Source organism: Aotus nancymaae, unplaced genomic scaffold, assembly GCF_030222135.1.
Source record: "Aotus nancymaae isolate 86718 unplaced genomic scaffold, 86718_ANA_hifiasm-v0.15.2.pri h1tg000131l, whole genome shotgun sequence".
NCBI lineage: Eukaryota > Metazoa > Chordata > Mammalia > Primates > Aotidae > Aotus > Aotus nancymaae.
Genome location: NW_026988546.1, coordinates 4,971,742 through 4,993,476, shown reverse-complemented (window position 1 = coordinate 4,993,476; position 21,735 = coordinate 4,971,742). Strand labels below are relative to the sequence as shown.

The window sequence follows — 21,735 nt, the reverse complement described above, 5'->3', positions numbered from 1 at the left end:
CCTTAAAAAGATAAAATCTTTTAAAAATGCCTTTTCCAAAAGTGTGCTAGGTATGTCAACATTTTTAAAATAATGACAATTATGTAGCAAAAGTATGCTGAAAATCTATGTCTACAATATTCAAAGAGAAACAGTCTTCCAAATAATTAGCATTTTATAAATGATAGAACCATTTACAGCAGGAAAATCACAACTGGATCCTGCCATCTCTTCTTGTTGGGCATTATTGCTAAAATTCAGAATCAGCTGAGAAATGGCACATCAAGGTTGTGTCTTACTGCGCCAGATTTGGAAGCTCTGAACCTTGACAGCCTGACTTCCAAAGGATGATTATATGGTGGCCTACAGAAATTTTCTCAGCAGATGCTGCCTAATTTTCTGTCTCATTTTGTGGAATCTAGGATGTCTCTTCTGTATAACGAACTTAATAATACCACTCCTACTGACCTATGGGTTACTGTGAGACTCAAATGGAATCTAGATTCTCAATAAATATTTGTTCAATAAATGATGAGAAGACTTTAAAAATTGTACTTTTATAGACTACCAAAAACACATAATCCCCCTAGGATTTTGTAACTGTGATATAATGAGAAATATGTATTTGTTCTATCTCCAGTTACTGGCACAGAGCTTCTAAAACCCTTGGAATTTTCCAAGTGATAGGGTGAGAGGAGTGTCTTTTGTTCTTCGTGATAAGCATTTCAGCCACACCTGAGTCCACCCTAATGGTAGCCCTCAGGTCCACCACACCTGAGTCCACCTTAGAGGATGGGGCTGGTTGCCAGAGGAACCCACCATGTGATTAGAGGGTTGGAACTTTCAGTCCCACTCCCAGACCTCTGGGGAGGGAAGAGAAGGGGATGGTATTGAGTTCAGTCACAAATGGCCAATGATTTAATCAATCATGACTATGTAGCAAAGTCTCCGTAACCATTCTGGATGATGGGGTTCAGAGAGCTTCCGGGTTGAATATATCCATGTGCTAGGAGGGTGGTGCACCCCAGACTCTATAGGAATAGAAGTTTCTGCATTCAGGATCCTTCATGACCTCCCCCAGGTACCTCTTCATCTGGCTGTTCATTTGTTCTTCACTATATCCTTTGTAATACACTGGCAATAGTAGAGTGTTTCCCTAAATTTTGTGTGCTGGCGAGGTATTGGGAAGTGGTTGACTCCTGGGTTGGTAAGAAGACTTTACCGACAACTGTATAGGTTTGAAAAAAGAAAGAAAGTTAAAAAGAATGAACACTGCAGAAGAGTGCAGCGGGGCATCTCAGCAAGAGGACTGAGCACACCCCACAGTGGATTTTTTTTCTTAGGAGTATTTATGGACTTTAAGGTGGGAGCTGAAGGGTAATTTGGGCCATATTAGCCTTGTAGATCATGATAAATGATGATGACATTTGTAGACATTTTGGTGCCTTCATGTCAGCAAGTGTTGCACAGTGAGTTTCGGCATGGCATTCTGGAGATGCATAGAAATTCTAGTTACTTATAAATTTTAAGTTGAAAAAAGGACTGGAATTGTAGTATTGGGATGCGAGATTAAAATAACTCACCAAGACAAAAGTATGCCAAATTGCAGGGTCTTTATTGCCGGCGACCACGGAGGACTCACGTCTCTCTAACCCGCGGCCCTGAGGGGAGAGTGTCCAGGCTTTTTATACCCGAAAGACCACCTTGGAAGTGGGGTTGAGGAGTGGGGAGGGGGATCAGCGGGCCCCAGACATTCCGAGGGCTGGTAGGTTCTGTAAATCAACTCCTGGGCAGGGACGGGGGTGGGGGCCTCCGGACATTCCGAGGGCTCGGGGGCTTATTGTCACTCTAATTGCTACATAAATGATTTACAAAAGTCAAGACAAACATTAGTTTACACATTATCTGGGTAGCAGTGGAATTTACAGATCTTAGTTCACAGGGGCCAAGATGAGATTAGCTTGGGCTGCGCATTCTGATGAGCAAAGGCCAGCAATTCTGTCAGTTACTGATGAGAAAGGTAAACAACTTCACCTGGTGGACAGTATCCAGAGCAGACTAGCAGTCTTATTCACAGAAACCAAGTCAGCAGTTATTGCAAAGAGAATGGGGCAGTTATTACAACTCATTTTTGGAGATTCATCTTTGTCATATAAAATGGCATTGCTCAGGTTCTGGCTCCAGGCCAGCTATAGCACAGAATCAGAAGCTGACTTTAGATACTAAGAAGTTTAATTACTTCGAAATTCCCCCAGATGTGGAGTTTTGCCTGTTTGATGGTCACCAGGTGGTCTTTGCTCCCTTCTAAGTTCCTCAGATAAGGAGTTTTTGTCTTCCGGGCTTGTTCAATGATCACCAGCTGAGTTTCACTCTCCTCACTGTGAGCTGCTAGGCGAATTATCAAACCTAAGTGGGACACGGAAGCCTGATTTGCAGCCAAGTCAGACAGAAGCGTGAGTCACCCGGGGACCCACGACTTGCAATTGGCATCTGAAGTTGTAAGTGGGCAGTTTTGTGGGACTGGGTACTTAACCTGTGGGGTTTGTGTGAACTCCTGGCAGTTAGTGTCAGAACTGAATTAAATCATAAGATACAAAGTTGGTGTCAGAGAGTTGGAAAATTTGTTAGCTTGGAAAAAAAATGCATTTGGTGTCAGAAGTCTCATCAGAAATATTTTTTTCCTTTAGTAATTACAAATACTGTAGGAAGATTTTCAAAAATGAACGAACTGTGAATATCCTTCCAACCATTTTGGAACGCAGTTCTCAACTCTGGGAAGGCTTTTTTTTTTTTTTTTTAGACATAAGGTTTCTTTCTTTTTTTTTTTTTTGTTTCATTCTGTTGCTCTGGAGTGCAATGGCATGATCTCAGCTCACTGCAACCTCCATCTCTTGAGTTCAAGCAATTCTCGTGCCTCAGCCTCTTAAGTAGTTGGAATTACAGGCACCCACCACCACACCAGCTAATTTTTGTATTTTTAGTAGAGACAGAATTTCACCATGTTGGCCAGGATGGTCTCAATCTCCTGACCTTGTGATGCACCTGCCTCAGCCTCCCAAAGTGCTGGGATTACAGGCATGAGCCACCACACTCAGCCATAGGAAGGTTTTTTTTTTTTTTTTTTTTGAGATGGAGTCTAGCTCTATTGCCAAGCTGGAGGGCAGTGGCACGATCTCGGTTTACTGCAACCTCCACCTCCTAGGTTCAAGTGGTTCTCCTGCCTCGGCCTCCCAAGTAGCTGGGATTACAGAAGCTGCCACAATGCCTAGCTAATTTTTATATTTTTAGTAGTGACAGGGTTTCACCATACTGGCCAGGATGGTCTCGATTTCTTGACCTCATGATCTGCCCACCTCGGTCTCCCAGAGTGCTGGGATTACAGGTGTGAGCCACTGTGCCTGACCAGTTTTTAAATGTCCCAGTTTTCAGGTTTTTTTTTTTTTTTTTTTTTTGCCAGCCAGCAGGGGAGAAGCACCCATTGTTTTGTTGGTGTTTGGTTGGTGGTTGAAGTTCCCCTAGCGATGGTAACATGCAGCCAGGATTGACAGGGAAGTTACCATCATTGAATATTGGCTGTCATTTGGTCAGTTAGTAGAAATGCGTTACTAGTTGGGAAAAAAAAACTGTGTGGCTAGAAATACAGGCTGTGTCTTGATCACTTTTCTTTTTTATGACTGACTTCATACAAAACAAATACACGCTTAATGCAGGCAGAAATGTGAAAAGCACAATCAAAGCAAATGTTACCGGAAAGGGGTCCCAATCCAGACCTCAAGAGAGGGTTGCTGGACCTCGTGCAAGAAAGAATTTGGGGTGAGTCCATAGAGTAAAGTGAAAGCAAGTTTATTAAGAAAGAAACAAAAGGGCTGGGCAGAGTGGCTCACACCTGTAATTCCAGCATGTTGGGAGGCCGAGGCAGGCCCCAATCTGTAAACATAAAGAACAAGAAACAAAGAAAAAAATGGCTACCCCACAGGCAGAGCAGTGGTGTGGGCTGCTCAGCTGAGTATACTTACATTAATAGTTATTTCTTGATTGTATGCTAAACAAGGGGTGGATTTTATTCATGAGTTTTCCAGGAAAGGGATGGACAATTCACTGAAGTGAGGGTTCCTCCCACTTTTAGACCATATGGGGTAACTTCCTGACATTGCCATGCATTTGTAAACTGTCAGGGCGCTGGTGGGAGTGTCTCTCAGCATGCTAATGCATCATAATTAGCATATAATGAGCAGTGAGGATGACCAGAGGTCACTTTCAATCACCCTCTTGGTTTTAGGGGGGTTTGGCCACCTTCTTTGCCACAACCTGTTTATCAGCAGGGTCTTTGTGACCTGAATCTTGTGGTGACCTTCTGTCTCATCCTGTGACTAAGAATGCCTTAACCTCCTAGGAATGCAGCCCAGTAGGTCTCAGGCTTATTTTACTCAGCCCCTATTCAAGATGGAGTCACTCTGGTTCAAACATCTCTGACAAAAGCACTCCAAATCTGTAACAGCTGTTAACACATAGGTATGTGTCCTTGCAGGGATTTTTTTCTTGTGCATAAGTATGTATTTCTAAAATAAAAATGGAATCCTGCATGTCTTATAGCCAGCTTTGTTCACTCAGGAACACAATGTGGATGGACATTTCCCCATGCCAATATTTTTTTTCTATGACACCGTTTTTAAATTAATTAATTAATTTAGAGACAACTCCGTTGCCCGAGCTGGAGTGCATTGGGGCTATCTCAGCTCATTGCAACTTTCACCTCCCGGGCTCAAGCAATTCTCTTGCCTCAGTCTGGGATTACAGGATTACAGCTGGAATTACAGGAGCCCACCATCGTGCCTGGCTAATTTTTGTATTTTCAATAGAGACAGGGTTTCACCATGTTGGCCAGGCTGGTCTCAAACTCCTGACAAGTGATCTGCCTGCCTTGGCCTCCCAAAGTGCTGGAACTACAGGAGTGAGCCACCATGCATGCTGACCTTATCACACAGTTTTTAATAGATATTTTGCAGCTATTGGATGCATAGTTCTTTACTCTCTTATTTAATATTAAGCTGTTTTTGATTATTCTATGATTAAAACATTATTAATTCCTTCTGTGCACTTTTTTTTTGCATACAGTTCTGATAATTATTTTTTCTTTATTCTTTTCTTTTTTTTTTTTTTTTTTTTTTTTTTTTTGAGACAAGGTCTCCCTCTCATAGCCAAGGCTGGAATGCAGTGGCATAATCTTAGCTCACCGCAGCCTCACCTTTCCAAGCTCAGTTGATGCTCCCACCTCAGCCTCCCAATTAGTCAGGACTACAGGCCTGTGAAACCATGCTGAGCTTTTTTTTTTTCCTTTTAGTAGAGACAGGGTTTTGCCATGTTGCCCAGGCTATTCTGAACTCCTGGGCTCAAGTGATGCTCCTGCCTCGAGCACCAAAAGTGCTAGGATTACAGGCATGAGCCACCACACCCAGCCATTACCCCTTTTTAAATATTTACTCCTGACCAGTTTGGACAGGATTCTAGATGAGTCAGCGACAGGAAACTGAGCTTCTTGAAGGTGCTCATCAACGAACTACCTCCTCATTTCAGCAGTGCCTCCAGAAAAACTGGCATTCCTAGCCAATACTATCGGGTAGGGTGGTTCAAAATTAGCCAGATATTCACTAAACAAGGATTCTCAAGTTTTGATGTGCATACAAATCACCAGGGAATCTGGCCAAAAATGCAGATTCAGCCCCAGCCTCTCTGGAGTGGGGCGTGAGATTCTACACTGTTTAACCAGCTTGCAGGGCATGCTGGGACTCTGGTCAGTGGACCACACCTGAGGAGCGCAGACCACGGCTCTATCACATGAGGCTGAGTACACCTGTGTTTCATCTTTGAGCTTCCCAACTGTATAAAAAAAATGACTTCCACAAATAAAGGGTCAGTGTCCAATGGAATATCTACTTTAATAGGTGTTTATCAAGCCAGTTCATTTGATCCTTGTTTTTGAAAGAAGAAAAGTTTTGCCCTTTTAGTCCTCTCTAATTTCCAGGTGACCACAGGCAGCTTTCCTTTTAACCGGGCATGGTGTGTGCTGTGGGCACGGTGGAGCTCCTGGAAGGGGGCATGCTGGGCATGGGTGTGGGGCCAGCCAATACCTGGGTGGCTCACGTCATTCTCCGAGATTGAGGGGCTGCTCTGCTGAGCTGGAGAGGCCAGGGGGACCTCCTAGGGGAACCATGGCTTGGCGTGGTTCTGTGAGGTCCGGGTGCAGGCAGGTGGATCCGGTGGTGATGGGTCTTGGAGTCAAGGTTGGAGGCTATGCTCTCCCTGCCCAGTGTGCTCCAAGGGGCACAGCCAGGGATGTTGCCATGAACCAGGGGCTGTGTCTGCTCTGAAGCCACCAGGCCAGTGTGGGGGCACCAATGGGGATGACCAGGCAGAAGCTGAGATGCCAGGCAGGGGCTGTGAGTAGGCCACATCTCTGTCCTTCACAGGGCCCCAGCAAGGCCCCAAGGCCATGGGGCTGGCAGGGTGGAGACATCCCCAAACCCAGTCTTGCAGCCTTGGAGGTGCACATGCCCTGGAGCCTGCCTACTTCTCAGGGGCAGGTCCCTCAACTGCAGGGCAGTACCTGGCCCCCATGTGTGCCCACTGTCCTGGCTCCATTACTGGGAGTCCCCATCCCGGTCCCAGTGGCATCCTGGTGTGGGTGACAGGCAGCATAACAGGCCTGCTGACTGGTCCCTGACAGTCTTGTAACAAAATAGGGAAGGGGCAGGAGGCTGGTGAGTTTGTCCTGGAGCTGGGTCCAGCCTGCCTGGCAGCCCCTTGTCCAGGGTCCAGCACCTCCTCTCCTCCCTGTGGCCACCGTGGGTCCTCCCTCTCCCTGCCACCCTGATTGGAGCTCAGAGCTGTTGGTTACACAGATGCCAGGGTGTGGCCAGCTCCTGCAGAGAGGCATCTGCTCATTGGCTGAGGCAGTGTCCCACCCTCCCCCTCGGGGCCTGGCCTCTCCCAGGGTCTGGTCCCTATAAAGGACTGGGGGGATCCGGCTCCTCCTGGGGTCTGGTCTCTGCGAGCTCTGATCTCTCCCAGGGTCTGGCCCTCCCTAGGTCTGGCCGAGGGCAGTACCATCCTCTTGGCTGGACTGACAGTCTCTCCCATGGCCCTCAGATCTGCACGTCGGCATCACCAAGAGGCTGAAGACAATGGAGGTGCTGGAGGGGGAGAGCTGCAGCTTCAAGTGCGTCCTGTCTCATGAGAGCGCCAGCGACCCAGCCACGTGGACAGTCAGGGGGAAGAAGGTGGGCAGCTCCAGTTGCTTCGAGGCCACACGGCAGGGCCGAAAATACATGCTGGTGGTCCAGAAGGCCACGCCGAGTGATGCTGGGGAGGTGGTCTTCTATGTGCGGGGCCTCACCTCCAAGGCCTCACTCATCGTCAAAGGTGGGCGGGGCCTGCTGGATGGGGGCTTGTCACCCGGGCTGGGGGGTGGGGAGCCTGGGCCTGTCCCCGGGGGTCCAGGAGCTGGGCTCCCCAGCTGCAGAAGCTGCTGGGGACGCTTTTGGGGCCTGCCTCCCCCCACTGTGGCCCAGCTCCCCTTCTGGAAGCCTCAGGGCCTGAGGCACCAGCCGGGTGCTGGCTCACGGGGCCAGTCTGGCAGCACCGGCCCGGCCCGAGGCCCCAGCCATGGGCTCCGCTGATGTCACCACCAGCACCTGAGTTCATGCCCCTGATGCGCACGGTTGGTGCAGCTCAGCGGGCGGGGCTCACTCCTGGGACGCCGACCACGGCCACACTGAGTCATCGGCCTGAAAGATGCCAATGGATAAAATTCTGTGGTGGTTGATCTTCCTGCCTCCCGGTCCCATGCTGGTGACAGTGGGGACACTGGCATTCCAGGACTCTGAGGCTCCTGAAGGTAGAGGTGCCAGAGTTTGAGGGTTGCAGGTTCTGTTGTCTTATTCACCAGAGAGCGAGTGTTCCCAAACGCTCATCCTTGCCCCAGTCCTGGTCTTGGCAGAGGTGGGAGGTTTGGGCTGGGTCTGTGCCTGGGGTTGTAGCTGGCACCATGGCCCTGGCTGGGCCTCAAGGGCAGCTATCCCTGCTCCCTTCAGAGAGGCCGGTGGCCATCACGAAGCCCCTGGAAGACCAGTGGGCAGCACCAGGGGAGGACATGTAGCTGCGCTGTGAGCTGTCATGGGCAGGCACCTGCGTGCACTGTCTGAAGGATGGGAAGGCCATCCAAAAGAGCCAGAAGTATGATGTGGTCTGTGAGGGCATGATGGCCACACTGGTTGTCCGTGGAGCCTTGCTCAAGGACGTGGGCGAGTATGCATGTGAGGTGGAGGCTTCCAAGAGCACAGCCAGACTCCGCGTGGAAGGTAAATGCCGCAGGAGCCCCATGCACGGCCCTGGAGCAGCCTCGTTCCCCTGGCAGGGCAGGGGGCCACCCCTGGAGCCCAGGCTACTCTGTCCCAGCTGGAAGGGCTCACCCAGGTCCCAGAGCTTCGGCAGCCAGGCCTGGATGATAACGGGGCCAGTATGGGGTCTGCGCGGGCCTCACACCCCACGTATTCTGCTTCCATCTCCCTGTCCAGAAAAAGCAAACAGCTTCACAGAGGAGCTGGCCGACCTGCAGGTGGAGGAGAAAGGCACAGCTGTGTTCACGTGGAAGATGGAGCACCCCACAGCCACCGTGACCTGGCACAATGGCCCCGCGGAGCTTCGGGCCTCAGGGAAGCACCAGCTCAGCCAGGAGGGCCTGACCCTGTGGCTCACCATCCGCACCCTGGAGAAGGCAGACAGCGACACCTACACCTGCGACATCAGCCATGCCCAGACCCAGGCCCAGCTCCTGGTGCAAGGTGAGGCGGCCGAGTGTGCATGGCCCAGGCTTTGAATGGCACTGGAGACTTGGCAGTGGACAGGCCCAGCTTCAGTTTCCTATCACGAGGGTAGTGGGGTGCTCCCTGGCTGGCCACCGAGGCTCCAGCATGGCTGTGAATGAGCTGCCAGCTCTCACTTCCATGTGTGTTTATTCAGTCACTGTGTGTTTCTCCCTGGGTGGCCGCTGAGGCTCCAGCATGGCTGTGAATGAGCTGCCAGCCCTCACTTCCGCGTGTGTTTATTCGGTCACTGTGTGTTTCTCTCATGCGCGCAGGTGCCTGGCCCATGTGTGAGCTCTGCATGTATCTGCACATACAGCCTGTCACCCTTGTCCCAGAGGGACAGCCTGACTCGGCTGTGCCAGGCAGCCTCAGGTGCCCGCAGGGAAGAACTGACGGTCATTAGTGTTGTCATTGAGAGTTACACTGGCATCTTAGTCTTTCTCTTGTTGCTTATAACAGAATACCTGAACTGGGTCATTTATAAAGGAAAGTAATTTACTTCTTACATCTCTGGAGACTGGGAAGTCCAAGGTCAAGGGCCACATCTGGTGAGGGTCCTCTTGCTTCAGGGACTCTCTGCAGAGTCCCCAGGAGGTGGCACAGGGCATCCCATGGGGAGGGGGCTGAGGGTGCCAGCTCGGGCCTCTCTCTATCTTCTTGTAAAGCCACCACTCCCGTGACAGTGCTTTAACCCGTTAAGCCATTGATCCATGGATGGATTAATCCATTCCTGAGGGCAGAGCCCGCTCACCCAATCCCTTCTTAAAAGCCCCACTCTTTATGTTGCCACATTGGGATTAAGTTTCAACATGAGTGTCCAGGGGGACACTGAGATCCTAGCAGGTGGCTTTTTGATCTTACTGTTTGCCTCTGTGGTTGAGTGGCAGGCAGAGTGAGAACTGTCCTTCTCTCCATGCTGTAGATAAGAAAACTGAAGTGTTAGTGGGTCCATGGCCAGGGCAAGGTCATGGGGCACATTGGCATCAGGGCAGGCGAGGCCCAGCCCCCGCACCACAGCCTCCACTTGGCTCTGGAGTCCTGGGCTGGTGTCCAGACCTGAGTTTGCAGGAGGTCCCTACTGAGGTCTGAGCACAGAGCATTCACAGGGTCCTGTATGTGAAAGGCCCCAGCCTTGATCATCAGAAGTAACACAAACCAGGAATTGTCACTGATTTTTCCTGTGCAGTGGATTTGGTGACCCTGGTGAAAGCATTCTGTTACCACAGTAGAGCACCATGATCTCAACTTGGTACCCATAGTTAATGTTTTAAAAAGTTATCAAAAGTGGCTGGGCGCAGTGGCTCATGTCTGTAATCCCAGCACTTTGGGAGGCCGAGGTGGGGAGATCATGAGGTTAGGAGTTTGAGACCATCTGGCCAACATAGTGAACCCCGTCTCTACTAAAAATACAAAAAATTAGCTGAGTGTGTTGGTATGCCCCTCTAATCCCAGCTACTCGGGAGGCTGAGGCAGGAGAATTGTGTGAACCCAGGAGGCGGCGGTTGCAGTGAGCAGAGATTGCACCACTGCACTCCAGCCTGAGCAACAGAGTGAGACTCCATCTTAAAAAAAAAAAAAAGGGTTTAACATATGAGGATGCGGGCTGGCCTGGTCAGGGAGGCCAAGCCGCTTCCATGTGTGCCATCCACTGATGAGAGCTTTTGTCCATGCGCGTCACCCGGGCAGGGTCGGCTTCTGTGGAGTCATGCCTGGGGGGCACAGTGTACACAGAAGGAATCTGAATGCAGGGCCTGTCTCAATATTCATAAACGGTTGTCTCTTACCCTTCCTAATTCAACAGGCAAAAAGCCTCATTTCTAGGAATTCACATTTTCCATCTTCCAATCATTTGATTTAAATTTCAACACAACTGCAGCTTTATTTTTTTGTGTGACAGTCTTCCTCTGTCACCCAGGCTGGAATGCAATGGCGAGCCTTCTGCTCACTGCAACCTCAGCCTCCTGGGTTCGAGTGATTCTCCTGTCTCAGCCTCCTGAGTAGCTAGGATTGTAGGCACATGCCATCATGCCTGGCTAAGTTTTTTGTATTTTTAGTAGAGACGGGGTTTCACCATGTTGGCCAGGATGGTCTCAAACTCCTGACCTCATGATCTGCCTGCCTCAGCCTCCAAAGTGCTGGGATTATAGGCGTGAGCCACCGCACCTGGCATATTTTTTTTCACACTCCTGTTTCATCTGTTACTAGAAGAGTTAATTTCATGGCACAATTGTAATGACACACACAGCGGGCATTAGCAGGTTTGGGAGCCAGCTGCTTCTGGGAGCACAGCTTGGAAAGAGGGCAGGACTGCACTGGCATGGTTCTCAGCAGGCTGTGGACTCGCCCAGCAAGCCTTGCAGAAGGACTCCCGAGGTGCAGAGAGGTAGGCTCGGGGCTCCGAGTGGCCCTCAAACAACTATCTTTGGACCGTTCAGCTCTGACCCACTTACTATTTTTGGAGTTCCATCCCTGCAAACTTGTTAAAACACAGCCACCTTGCTCTGTCATGGGGAGCGTCTGCCCTGGGGAGCCCCGTTGGCCGAGCCTGCCCTGGACAGTGTGGGGCCCCTGAGCAGTCTGTGCCTTTGCAGGCCAGTGGGTGCATGTCATCGAGGACCGGGAGGACGTGGATGTGCAGGAGGGCTCCTCGGCCACCTTCCATAGCCAGATCTCCCCTGCCAACTACGAGCCTATGCACTGTTTCCTGGACAAGACACCCCTGCATACGAATGAACTCAATGAGATTGAGGCCCAGCCCAGGGGCTACCATGTGCTGACGCTGTGGCAGCCGGCACTTAAGGACTCCAGCTCCATCTACTTTGAGGCGGGTGACCAGCAGGCCTCAGCTGCCCTCAGGGTCACTGGTGGGTTTCATGCCCACATTGCCCATGTCACTCAGGGCTGCAGCCAGGTGGAGAGGCGGACATAGCTCAGCCAGTGCCTGTTGTCCCTGGGCTCACAGAGAAGGCCCCATTGGCTTTTTGTGGGGCAGGGGAGTTTGGAAGGCTGAATTGGGCTCCTTCAGAATGAATTCATCTGCGTGGTTTGCAGAACTGTGCTTGGTGTGGCTCGGGCCAGGCTGCATTCCCCCGCAGGGCAGGAGCCCCCTCACTGTGGTGAGGAGATGATGGGGTGATTGTGCGGAGCCTGCCCTGCTCTCTGCACAGCCTGTTGCATGGCCCCAGTGTGAGGGTGACTGGTGGGTGCCAAGCCAGGGTGTTGTCTGGTCTGCAGCGAGAGCCAGGGTTTCCCCATCGGCCCCTGCAGTGGCAGTGTGACAGCATCCCACATGCTCCTGCTTCTCTCTCTGCCCCCCAGAGAAGCCAAGCATCTTCTCCCAGGAGCTCACAGATGCCACGGTCACAGAGGGTGAGGACTTGACCCTGCCATGTGAGACCAACACCCGTGACATCCCCATGCACTGGATGAAGGATGGGAAGACCCTGCGGCCATCCACCCAGTGCCAGCTGAGCCACGAGGGCCACCGGGCCCAGCTGCTCATCACCGGGGCAACCCTGCAGGACAGTGGATGCATGCAGGGTGCATGGTGAGCCCCAGCTGCCTGAAGCCCAGCCACGGGCCAGGCACCTGCAGCTCTCTTGTCAGACAGCACCAGCTTCAGGGCAGGGTGTGTGCACCCACAAGGAGCCCAAGACGGGAGGACCCAGACTCCCGTGCATCCCATGTGGGGTGCCCCCGGTCCCCATGTGCTTTCTGGCATTTCCTGGCACCTGGTCCACCCTGCTTGGCTCCTGCCCTAGCCTCTGTCACCTGCAGGAGCCGCCCTGCAGAACCTCTGCATTCCTGAAGGGCCATCCCTCTGCACATCTGTGTGCCCACCTCCCTTTTCATTTTTGAGTCGGAGTTTCGCTCTTGTTGCCCAGGCTGGAGTGCAATGGCATGATCTCGGTTCACTGCTACCTCTGCCTCCCAGGTTTAAGTGATTCTCCTGCCTCAGCCTCCTGAGTAGCTGGGATTACAGGCATGTGCCACCAGGCTCGGCTAATATTGTTTGTATTTTTAGTAGAGACAGGGTTTCTCCATGTTGGGCAGGCTGGTCTCAAACTCCTGTCCTCAGGTGATCCGCCCACCTCAGCCTTCCAAAGTGCTGGGATTACAAGCATGAACCATCGCACACAGCCCTAATCTCCCTTTTTAGGAGATGCAGCCACAGTGGCTTAGGGCCCACCGTGACCTCATTTGACCTTATTTCCCTTTTCACAGCCACAGTCGGAGGTTTGGGCTAGGGCTTCCACCTGTGAATTTGGGGGGCACAGGTCCCTGACACCTGCCTGTCTGTTTTCCCACTTGATTCACCCTTTCTACCCCTCACCTTCAGAGCTGACCCTTTCCAGAAGTCCTGAGGTCCCTGCCACATGCCCCACAGGAGAAGGGGGAGGTGGGCCTGCCAGCACCCTGCAGCCAATGTCCCCAGCTCTCCACCCCCTACTGGGGACCCCTCGTGGACTTCAGGGCAGGGAGGGTGAGCTGAGCCCATGCCTGTCCGCAGCCCAGCCGGTGCGGTTCCGGGAGGCCCTGAAGGACCTGGAGGTGCTGGAGGGTGGTGCTGCCACACTGTGCTGCATGCTGTCATCTGTGGCCGCACCCGTGGAGTCGTGCTGTGGGGACAGCATCCTGAGGCCAGGTGACAAATACAGACTAAGCCAGGAGGGTGCTGTGCTGGAGCTGGTGGTCCGGGACCTGCGGCCGCAGGACAGCGGGCCGTACTCATGCTCCTTCGGGGACCAGACGACTTCTGCCACCCTCACAGTGACAGGTCAGTGTCTCTGTCCACCCTGCCCATGTGGCCCAGTGATGCTGCCTCCTCCAACACAGGGGAGCAAAGACGGTGCTCTCTGTGTCTGTCTGACCCTCCTGCAGCTCTGCCTGCTCAGTTCATTGGGAAACTGAGGAATAAGGAGGCCACGGAAGGGGCCACGGCCATGCTGCGGTGTGAGCTGAGCGAGGCGGCCCCCGTGGAGTAGAGGAAGGGGTCTGAGACCCTCAAAGATGGGGACAGATACAGCCTGAGGTGGGACGGGACCAAGTGTGAGCTGCAGATTCGTGGCCTGTCTGTGGCAGACACTGGGGAGTACTCGTGTGTGTGTGGGCAGACAGGACATCAGCCATGCTCACTGCCAAGGGTAATGACCTCACGTGGCTGCGTGGACTGATGTGGGTGTGTGGCCTCCTCCGTGTGCAGTTGCAGGCACCACACACCTCCTTGCGGGTGCTTGTTTCCTCTGCCTCCTGCGGTTTCCTCTGTCCCCTCTGCTCATGGGTCCCAATGTTATCCTGTGCCCTGGTGTCTGTACTGAGCTCCAGCCACATGACCTTGGGTACCAGCCATCGTGGTAGGGAAGGAATTCCTGCCTCGTTGCCTTCCCCCTGCCTCCCATCACCCCCTAATCAATCAACTTTCTGCCAGCCTTCATTTGAGCCCTGCAGTCTCAGCCACAGGGTCTCATGTCCTTGGAGGGAGGCCTCTGGTGCCTAGCAAGGGGAGGCTGGACCTAGAGCCCTGGGCCCTGCATGCTGGCCCTGGTTCTGTGTAGCCTTGTGGGGCAAACAGTCCCCACGGCACCTGAGGGCCTAAGGTGACCTGGTCCCTGCCCTGGAGTCTGGGGGCCACGGCCCCACTCTGCGATCTGAATATATATCTGTGCCCGGGGAGGGAAGACGGAACCTATAGCCCCAGGCCCTGGCATCAGCCTGGGATCTGGGGGACTCAGCTCTGCCCTCAGGTCTGGGGCACAGGGCCTCACCCAGTAGCTCTCCAGCCAGCTCCCACCTGTGTACCAGGGAGGAGTAGACACCCCTGCCCTGGGCCCTAGGGGCTGTGGGCCTGCAGGGTTGTGGGTGGGGTCCTGGGTGAGAGGCCAGCCTCCTAAGCCCTGGGCAGATCTCGCCCCTCCCTGCTTTCCCACTGCTCTGCCTCCTCACTCCCGAATCGCAGACCAGTGGTCCCCACTGCCATCTGAGGCAGCACCGCCTGTGAAGCCAGACCAGGGAGCTGGGGGGAGCCCAGGCCTTCATCTGCTGGCCTGGAGAGTGATGCCTGGTGCAGATCTGGAGCTGACCCTGCCCCCTGCCTCCTGCCTGCTGCAGCCCCACACCCCATGTTCCAGGAACCGCTGCAGAGTCTGCAGGTGGAGGAGGGCTCCAGAGCCAGCCTGCAGTGTGAGCTATCTGCGCCCACTGCTACAGTGGTCTGGAGCAAGGGTGGCCTGGAGCTGCGGGCAGACGGGCACTGGGAGCCACGGCTTCAGGGCTGCATGGTGGAGGTGGTGTTACAGGACCTGCTTTGTGAAGACACTGGCAAGTATACTGCACCTGCGGCTCCCAGAGCACCAGCGCCACCCTCACCGTCACAGGTGGGCTTCCAGGCTGGCCTGGCCCAGGATCTAGTGCAGTTCCAGTGTTCCAGGCTGACCCTTGGGGCTGCCTTTCCACCTGGGGTTCCCAATTGAGGAGATGACTCCACAAGGTGGGGGTCGGACCCAGCCCAAGGCCCTGCTCCTTCCCAATAGCCGCTCTCTGCAGTTCCCTTCCCCACCCTGCCCTGTATCATGCTCGCTGTGCATTCCCCTTTATAGCCCTTCAGGGACCTGCCCTCACGCCCTGTTCCTCCCCCGCAGCTGCACCTGTGTGGTTCCTGCGAGAGCTGCAGCCCCAGGAGGTGGACGAGGGAGACATGGCACACCTGCATTGCAAGCTGAACCGGGCGGGTGCCAGTGTGGAGTGGCGCAAGGGCTCCCTGCAGCTCTTCCCTTGTGCCAAGTACTGGATGGTGCAGGACAGGGCCACTGCAGAGTTGCTGGTATGCGGTGCGGAGCAAGAGGACACGGGTGACTACACGTGCGACACGGGCCACACGCAGAGCACAGCCAGCCTCTCTGTCCATGGTGAGCTGCTCGCCAGCCCTGCCTCCCACAGCCCTTCACCCTTGGTCAGTGGCCAGGGGCACTAAGTGTGCCTTCCTGCATTTCCCCCAGTCCCCAGGCCCAAGTTCAAGACCTGGCTGCAGAGCCTGGAGCAGCAGACGGGTGCCATAGCCCAGCTGTGCTGTCAGCTGAGCGAAGCAGAGCGGGGGGGGGGGGAGCGGGCACAGTGCAATGGCTCAAGGAGGGCGTGGAGCTGCAGGCGGGTCCCAAGTATGAGATGAGCAGCCTGGGGGCCACTCGGGAGCTGTTGATCCACAAACTGGAGTCTAAGGACACGGGCGAGTATGCCTGTGTGACAGGTGGCCAGAAAACCGCTGCCTCCCTCAGGGTCACAGGTGAGCCTTGGGGCCTCCCGGAGGAGAGGGTGAGCCACTCCCTGCCATCCACCCCTCATGGTGACCTTCTGGGTGCACCTGAGCCCTTCTCTCATGCTGTCTTCCTCCTCACTCCCACACCTCCCAGCGTCCCTGTCGGGGCTCTCTGAGAGAAGCTGGGCTGCAGGGAAACAGGCTGTAGCCCCTCAAGTCCACCTGCGGCTGGTGTGTGGGTGTCCTGCTGACCGCTCCTGTTTCTCCCGCAAGCCTTGCCTCCCTGCTGTGCTAGCCAGAGTGGGGCTGCGGTATGCGAATGGACAGCCCACGACCCCTTCCCAAGGATTCCTCAGACACAACTGCCTCTTGGCCTACACCCCCGGCCCAGGTTCTGTCCCCAAAGAGCTGTCATGGCGGGATCTGTGCTTGTGAGCACATCGGGGGATGGAAGCCATGTGGGACAGATGTGCTGTGGCACAGGAGTGTGAGGGTGCCCAGGAAGGCTTCCTGGAGGAGGGGGCGTGGGAGCTTGGCCTGGGCTCTTTTACTTGGCTGGTAAAGGGGACCCTCTTGCCTCACCCCTCAGAGCCTGAGGTGACCATTGAGAGGGGGCTGGTTGATGCAGAGGTGCCAGCCAACGAGGATGTCCAGTTCAGCTGCGAGGTGTCCTGGGCTGGAGCCACAGACGTGCAGTGGTGCCTGCAGGGCCTGCCACTGCAAAGCCCCACAACTCTGTCACAGAGGTGACAGAGGTGGCCATGTGGGATGGCCGCATCCAAACCCCGTGGCTGAAGGGCGTGACACCTGAGGACACCAGCACTGTCTCCTTCCACATGGGTGGCCCCGCTTCCTCCGCCCAGCTCACTATCAGAGGTAGCCGCAGGCAGGCCCCTCCAGTGACTGCACTGGGGATGGAGACAGACAGCAAAGGTCCCTGCCTTTGAAGCCTGGGGGACTGGCAGGGAGGTAGACCTGTGAGCTGGCACTTCAGGGTGGCCCCAGAATGTCAGGGGAGAGTGGGCTGAGCCAGGCTGGTGGGGTAGGTGGGCATGGGCTTCCCATACGTTGACAGTGTTGGAGTTTGGGTCTTGGCCCTCGTGGGGGCCACTGCAAACCGGGGTCACTGTAAACCGGGGCTGCAGCAAACTGGGGCCACTGCAAACCATAGCCCACTCTCAGCCATCAGTCATCTGCACCATCTCCTCTAGTTCTCACCCGGGTCCCATTTACCCACCTGTCATCCATCCTTTCATCCATCCATTTATCCATTCACCCATCCATCCACCCATTTACTGTCCATCTTTCATGCCTCCAATCCATCAATCCATCCACAATCCTTCTATTTATCCATTGATCAGCCATCCATCCATCCACCTATTATCCATCCATTCATTCCTCCATTGATCCATTCACCCATCCACCGTCCATCAGAGCAGACTCTGCCTGCAGCTGGAGTGGGGAGCTGAGAACAGGCCCCCATGTGCTTATCTTTGTGCATTTGGGGAAGATACCCAGGGATGGATCCCCTAGGATGATGAGACTCTGCTGATTGAAGGGGTACCTCAGATGCTGAGGCTGACACGCATGCCTCCCCTGTGTCCAGCATCCTGGAGCCCCTGCAGGACATGCAGCTCAGTGAAGGCCAGGATGCCAGCTTCCAGTGCCAGCTGTCCAGAGCCTCAGGCCAGGAAGCCCTCTGGGCTTTCGGAAGCGTGCCCCTGCAGGCCAACGAGATGAACGACATTGCTGTGGAGCAGGGCACACTCCACCTGCTCACCCTGCACAAGGCGGGGCCCCCGGGACCTGCTTGTACCAGGATGGGGATGCTTCCCACTCCATTTGGGAAGGTCTTCCACCAGGCGGGTGTGTTGGGGAGGTGATGAGCCCCTGTCATTGAGGTCTGGCAAGATGGCTGGGCTCCTCCTGGAACTGTCAGCTTCCACGTGGGCATGTGTAGCTCCGAGGCCCAGCTGAAAGTCACAGGTGGGCAGTGCCCATCCACACCGGTCACTCTGCCTGTGGATGCCCAGCTTCCTGGGCACCAGAATATCCTACCCATTGGCGCTGTCTGCGGGTCGGGGGCAGAAATCTAAGACTTCCAAAAGTGATGTTGTCTTGGGGCTGGCAATTTTCCAAGTGAGTGCCCCCCGCCACGTAGCCTCTGCGGAGGGGCATTTTGTTTGGCTTTTTGTAGTTTTCAGGGCTCTCCCCGGGGACGTGGGGACCCTGGAAGTGCAGACTGGTCTGAGACTCCCTCTCCCCGCAGCCAAGAACACGGTGGTGCAGGGGCTGGAAAACATGGAGGTGCTGGAGGGCAGTGAGGCGCTGTTTGAGTGCCGGCTGTTCCAGCCCGAGGTGGCCACCCACACCTGGCTGCTGGATGACGAACCTGTGCGCACCTCAGAGAATGCCGAGGTGGTCTACTTCGAGAATGGCCTGTGCCACCTGCTGCTTCTCAAAAACTTGCAGCCCCAGGACAGCTGCCGGATGACCTTCCGGGCCGGGGACATGTTGACCTCTGCGTTCCTCACAGTCCGAGATGACTGCGCTGTGCCGGTGCGGGGCGGGCCAGATGCCTCCCACTAGAGGCTGCGGTGGGCGGGCAGGGCTGCAGAGGGCTGGGGCTGGGGGCTGCGGCTGCAGAGGGGTGTCAGGGGTGGAGGCCCTGGGGCTGTGGGGAGGGACACGAGGGGCAGGGTTCACCAGGGGTTGGCCCCTTCCACCTGAGGCCCGGAACCACCCGCTCCGCAGTGGGTAGTATAAGGCCTGTTGCTTCGCTGGGAGCACGGACGCACACCACCCCCTCCCTCGCCGGGAGTTCGGACACACCCCCTGCCCTCGCGGGGAGCTGAGACCCCCCCCTTCCCTCGCCGGGAGCTCAGACACCCCCGCTTCTCTCGCCGGGAGCTCGGACACACCCCAGTCCCTCTCCCGGAGCTCGGACACACCCCCGTCCCTCTCCGGGAGCTCGGACACACCCCCTTCCATCGCCGGGAACTCGGACACAACCCCCTTCCCTCGCCGGGAGCTCGGACACAACCCCCACCCTCGCCGGGAACTCGGACACAACCCCCTTCCCTCGCCAGGAGCTCGGACACAACCCCCTTCCCTCGCAGGAAGCTCGGACACACCCCCTTCCGTCGCTGGGAACTTGGACACACCCCCTCCCTCACCGGGAGCTCTGACACAACCTCCTCCCTCTTCGGGAAATCGGACACAACCCCTTTCCCTCCCCGGGAGCTCGGACACCCCCCCTTCCCTCTCCGGGAGCTCGGACACAACCCCCACCCTCGCCGGGAGCTCGGACACAACACCTCTCACCGGGAGCCCAGAAAAAAGCCCCACCAGGACCTACCGAAGACCATTTTGTCCCCTCCAGGCCCCACTCCCCGCCTCCCATTTTGTCCCCTCCGGGCTCCACTCCCCGCCTCCCATTTTGTCCCATTCGGGCCCCACTCACCTTGGGCACAACCAATCAAACGCCTCCACTCCCTATAAAACCCCACGGCTGAGAGGAGTCGGTGCGACTTCTCTGGCCTCGGCGCAGGACGCAGAACCTCACCCGGGAGCCTGAATAAAGCCTTCGCATTGGATCTTTTTGTGCTGGCCTAAATTTCTTGATTTTAAACTCGGCAAGAACAAACCTTACAGGTAGGAGCCCCGGGCCCAGGGCCCAGGAGGGGTGGCACGGTGCGTGCGTCCTGCGTCTAGATCAGAGGCACCCCGGAGTTTGGAGGGGACGTGTTGGTCTCTGGGACCCATGGGAGGCTGGGTTGAAGGCAGGAAGGATGTGGCAGGGCTGAGGGCCAAGCAGGGGTGTCCCCACGGAAGGCTGGGCTGCCCTCGCCAGAGGGTGTCGTGGGACCGCCGGTAGGGAGCTTCGGTCTCCTGGACCCCTCCCACCCACGCAGGTGTGAGGAGGCGAGGCTCTGAAGCCCAGGCACCGGCCCCCTGCTCAGGTCCTCGCCCTCACACCCCTTCCCCTGCCCAGCTGTAGGCTGGCGCCTGGAGATTCTGGAGCCGCCGAAGGACGCGGCGGTCCCGGCCGGCAAGCAGGCCTGCTTCACCTGCATGCTCAGCGAGGCGGTGCCAGTGGGAGAGGTGTCCTGGTACATCAGTGGTGTGGTGGTGCAGCCAGACGATGCCGACTGGACGGTCACCGCCGACGGCAGTCACCGCGCCCTGCTGCTGCACGACGCCCAGCCCCACCATGCCGGGGAGGTCACCTTCGCTTGCTGCAACGCCGTGACCTCTGCGTGGCTCACTGTGCTGGGTGGGTGGTGGGCGAGCTCCCTGCTCCCTCCCTTGCAAGTCAGTCTGGGGGAGTCCCAGGCTGGGTTCTGCAGCATCTGCCCACTCCACACCCTCTGGTTGGCTGCCTGCAGATAGGGGCCTGACCGTGGGAGTTTGGGAGGCTGTGCTTGGCCAGGCATAAGCATGCATGAGCCCACCACCCTGTGGGTTCCTGAGGCCAAGGTTCCCTCATCCTGCCCCATCTCCTCACTGTCCCCCACCCCCAATGCACATCTGAGCCCAGCTCTGGGCAGACCGGAGGTAGGAGGTGCTCTGGCCCCAGAGACTGCTGGGGGCTCTCCACTCTGGATGTCTCCGGGCATAGTCTCCATGTGATATGCAGGTGTGCTGCCACGGGGCCTGGGCAGCAGCCTGCACTCCCTGAGACAGGTCGGCCACTGGCACAGCAGCACGGAGCCTCAGGGTGCAACCACCTGCAGGTACTACAGAGCTCAATGGCCTCCAGAGGGGCTGTTCATGCCAACAGGGAGCCGCCCCCTGACCGGTCCCCCTTTCCCGCAGGCCTCCCTGAGCCCCCAGAGGATGCTGAGGTGGTGGCTCGCAGTGGCCATGCTGTGACACTGTCTTGGGCGGCTCCCACGAGCGATGGAGGCGGTGGTCTCTGTGGCTACCGCATGGAGGTGAAGGAGGGGGCCACAGGCCAGTGGCGGCTCTGCCAAGATCTGGTACCTGGACCCGAGTGTGTGGTGGATGGCCTTGCCCCCGGGGAGACCTACGCTTCTGTGTGGCAGCCATGGGCCCTGCGGGCGCCGGGGAGCCAATGCACCTGTGCCAGACTGTGCTGCTTGGTGAGTTGCTGCGCTGGGACCTGGGAGTTCACAACCTCCACAAACTGGAGGAGGGAGGGGGGCCTCGGGGTGGGGCCTGCGCTCTGGGTGCATCTTTGCTGATGGGGCCTGTCCTCCTCCATGGACGCTGTTCCCAGCAGAGCCACCAAAGCCTGTGCCTCCCCAGCCCTCAACTCTCAAGAGCCGGCAGGTGGCAGCTGGTGAGGATGTCTGTCTGGAGCTTGAGGTGGCCGCTGAAGCTGGCGAGGTCTTCTGGCACAAAGGGACGGAGCGCATCCAACCCAGCGGGCGCTTCAAAGTCGTCTCCCAGGGTCGGCGACAGATGCTGGTGATCAAGGGCTTCACGGCAGAAGACGAGGGTGAGCACCACTGTGGTCTGGCCCAGGGCTCTACCTGCCCCGAGGCTGCCACCTTCCAGGGTGCGTTGGCCCTGTCCTCCCAGTTCCAGGGTGGGGAGCTCTGGGTGGGGGTGCAGCTTTGCCCGCCTTCTCACAGGCTCTCTCAGGGAAGGGCTGAGGGTCCTTTTGAGGACCCC

At 56.0% G+C, this 21,735-nt stretch overlaps 1 protein-coding gene across 1 annotated transcript in view; it reads left to right on the top strand.

Annotated features, from left to right (window-relative positions):
• Positions 1 to 21,735, top strand: part of LOC135272757 (obscurin-like) — a 64,785-nt gene that overhangs the window by 4,234 nt on the left and 38,816 nt on the right. The window contains 23 exon segments of the mRNA XM_064371349.1: positions 6,447 to 6,579; positions 7,126 to 7,398; positions 8,070 to 8,336; positions 8,553 to 8,819; positions 11,435 to 11,707; positions 12,162 to 12,385; positions 13,326 to 13,620; positions 13,725 to 13,952; positions 13,955 to 13,987; positions 14,952 to 15,167; positions 15,170 to 15,217; positions 15,482 to 15,748; positions 15,839 to 15,945; positions 15,948 to 16,122; positions 16,685 to 16,833; positions 16,836 to 16,971; positions 17,689 to 17,885; positions 17,997 to 18,081; positions 18,365 to 18,643; positions 20,090 to 20,371; positions 20,914 to 21,126; positions 21,129 to 21,200; positions 21,338 to 21,619. Coding sequence (XP_064227419.1) covers positions 6,447 to 6,579; positions 7,126 to 7,398; positions 8,070 to 8,336; positions 8,553 to 8,819; positions 11,435 to 11,707; positions 12,162 to 12,385; positions 13,326 to 13,620; positions 13,725 to 13,952; positions 13,955 to 13,987; positions 14,952 to 15,167; positions 15,170 to 15,217; positions 15,482 to 15,748; positions 15,839 to 15,945; positions 15,948 to 16,122; positions 16,685 to 16,833; positions 16,836 to 16,971; positions 17,689 to 17,885; positions 17,997 to 18,081; positions 18,365 to 18,643; positions 20,090 to 20,371; positions 20,914 to 21,126; positions 21,129 to 21,200; positions 21,338 to 21,619 — 4,501 coding nt within the window.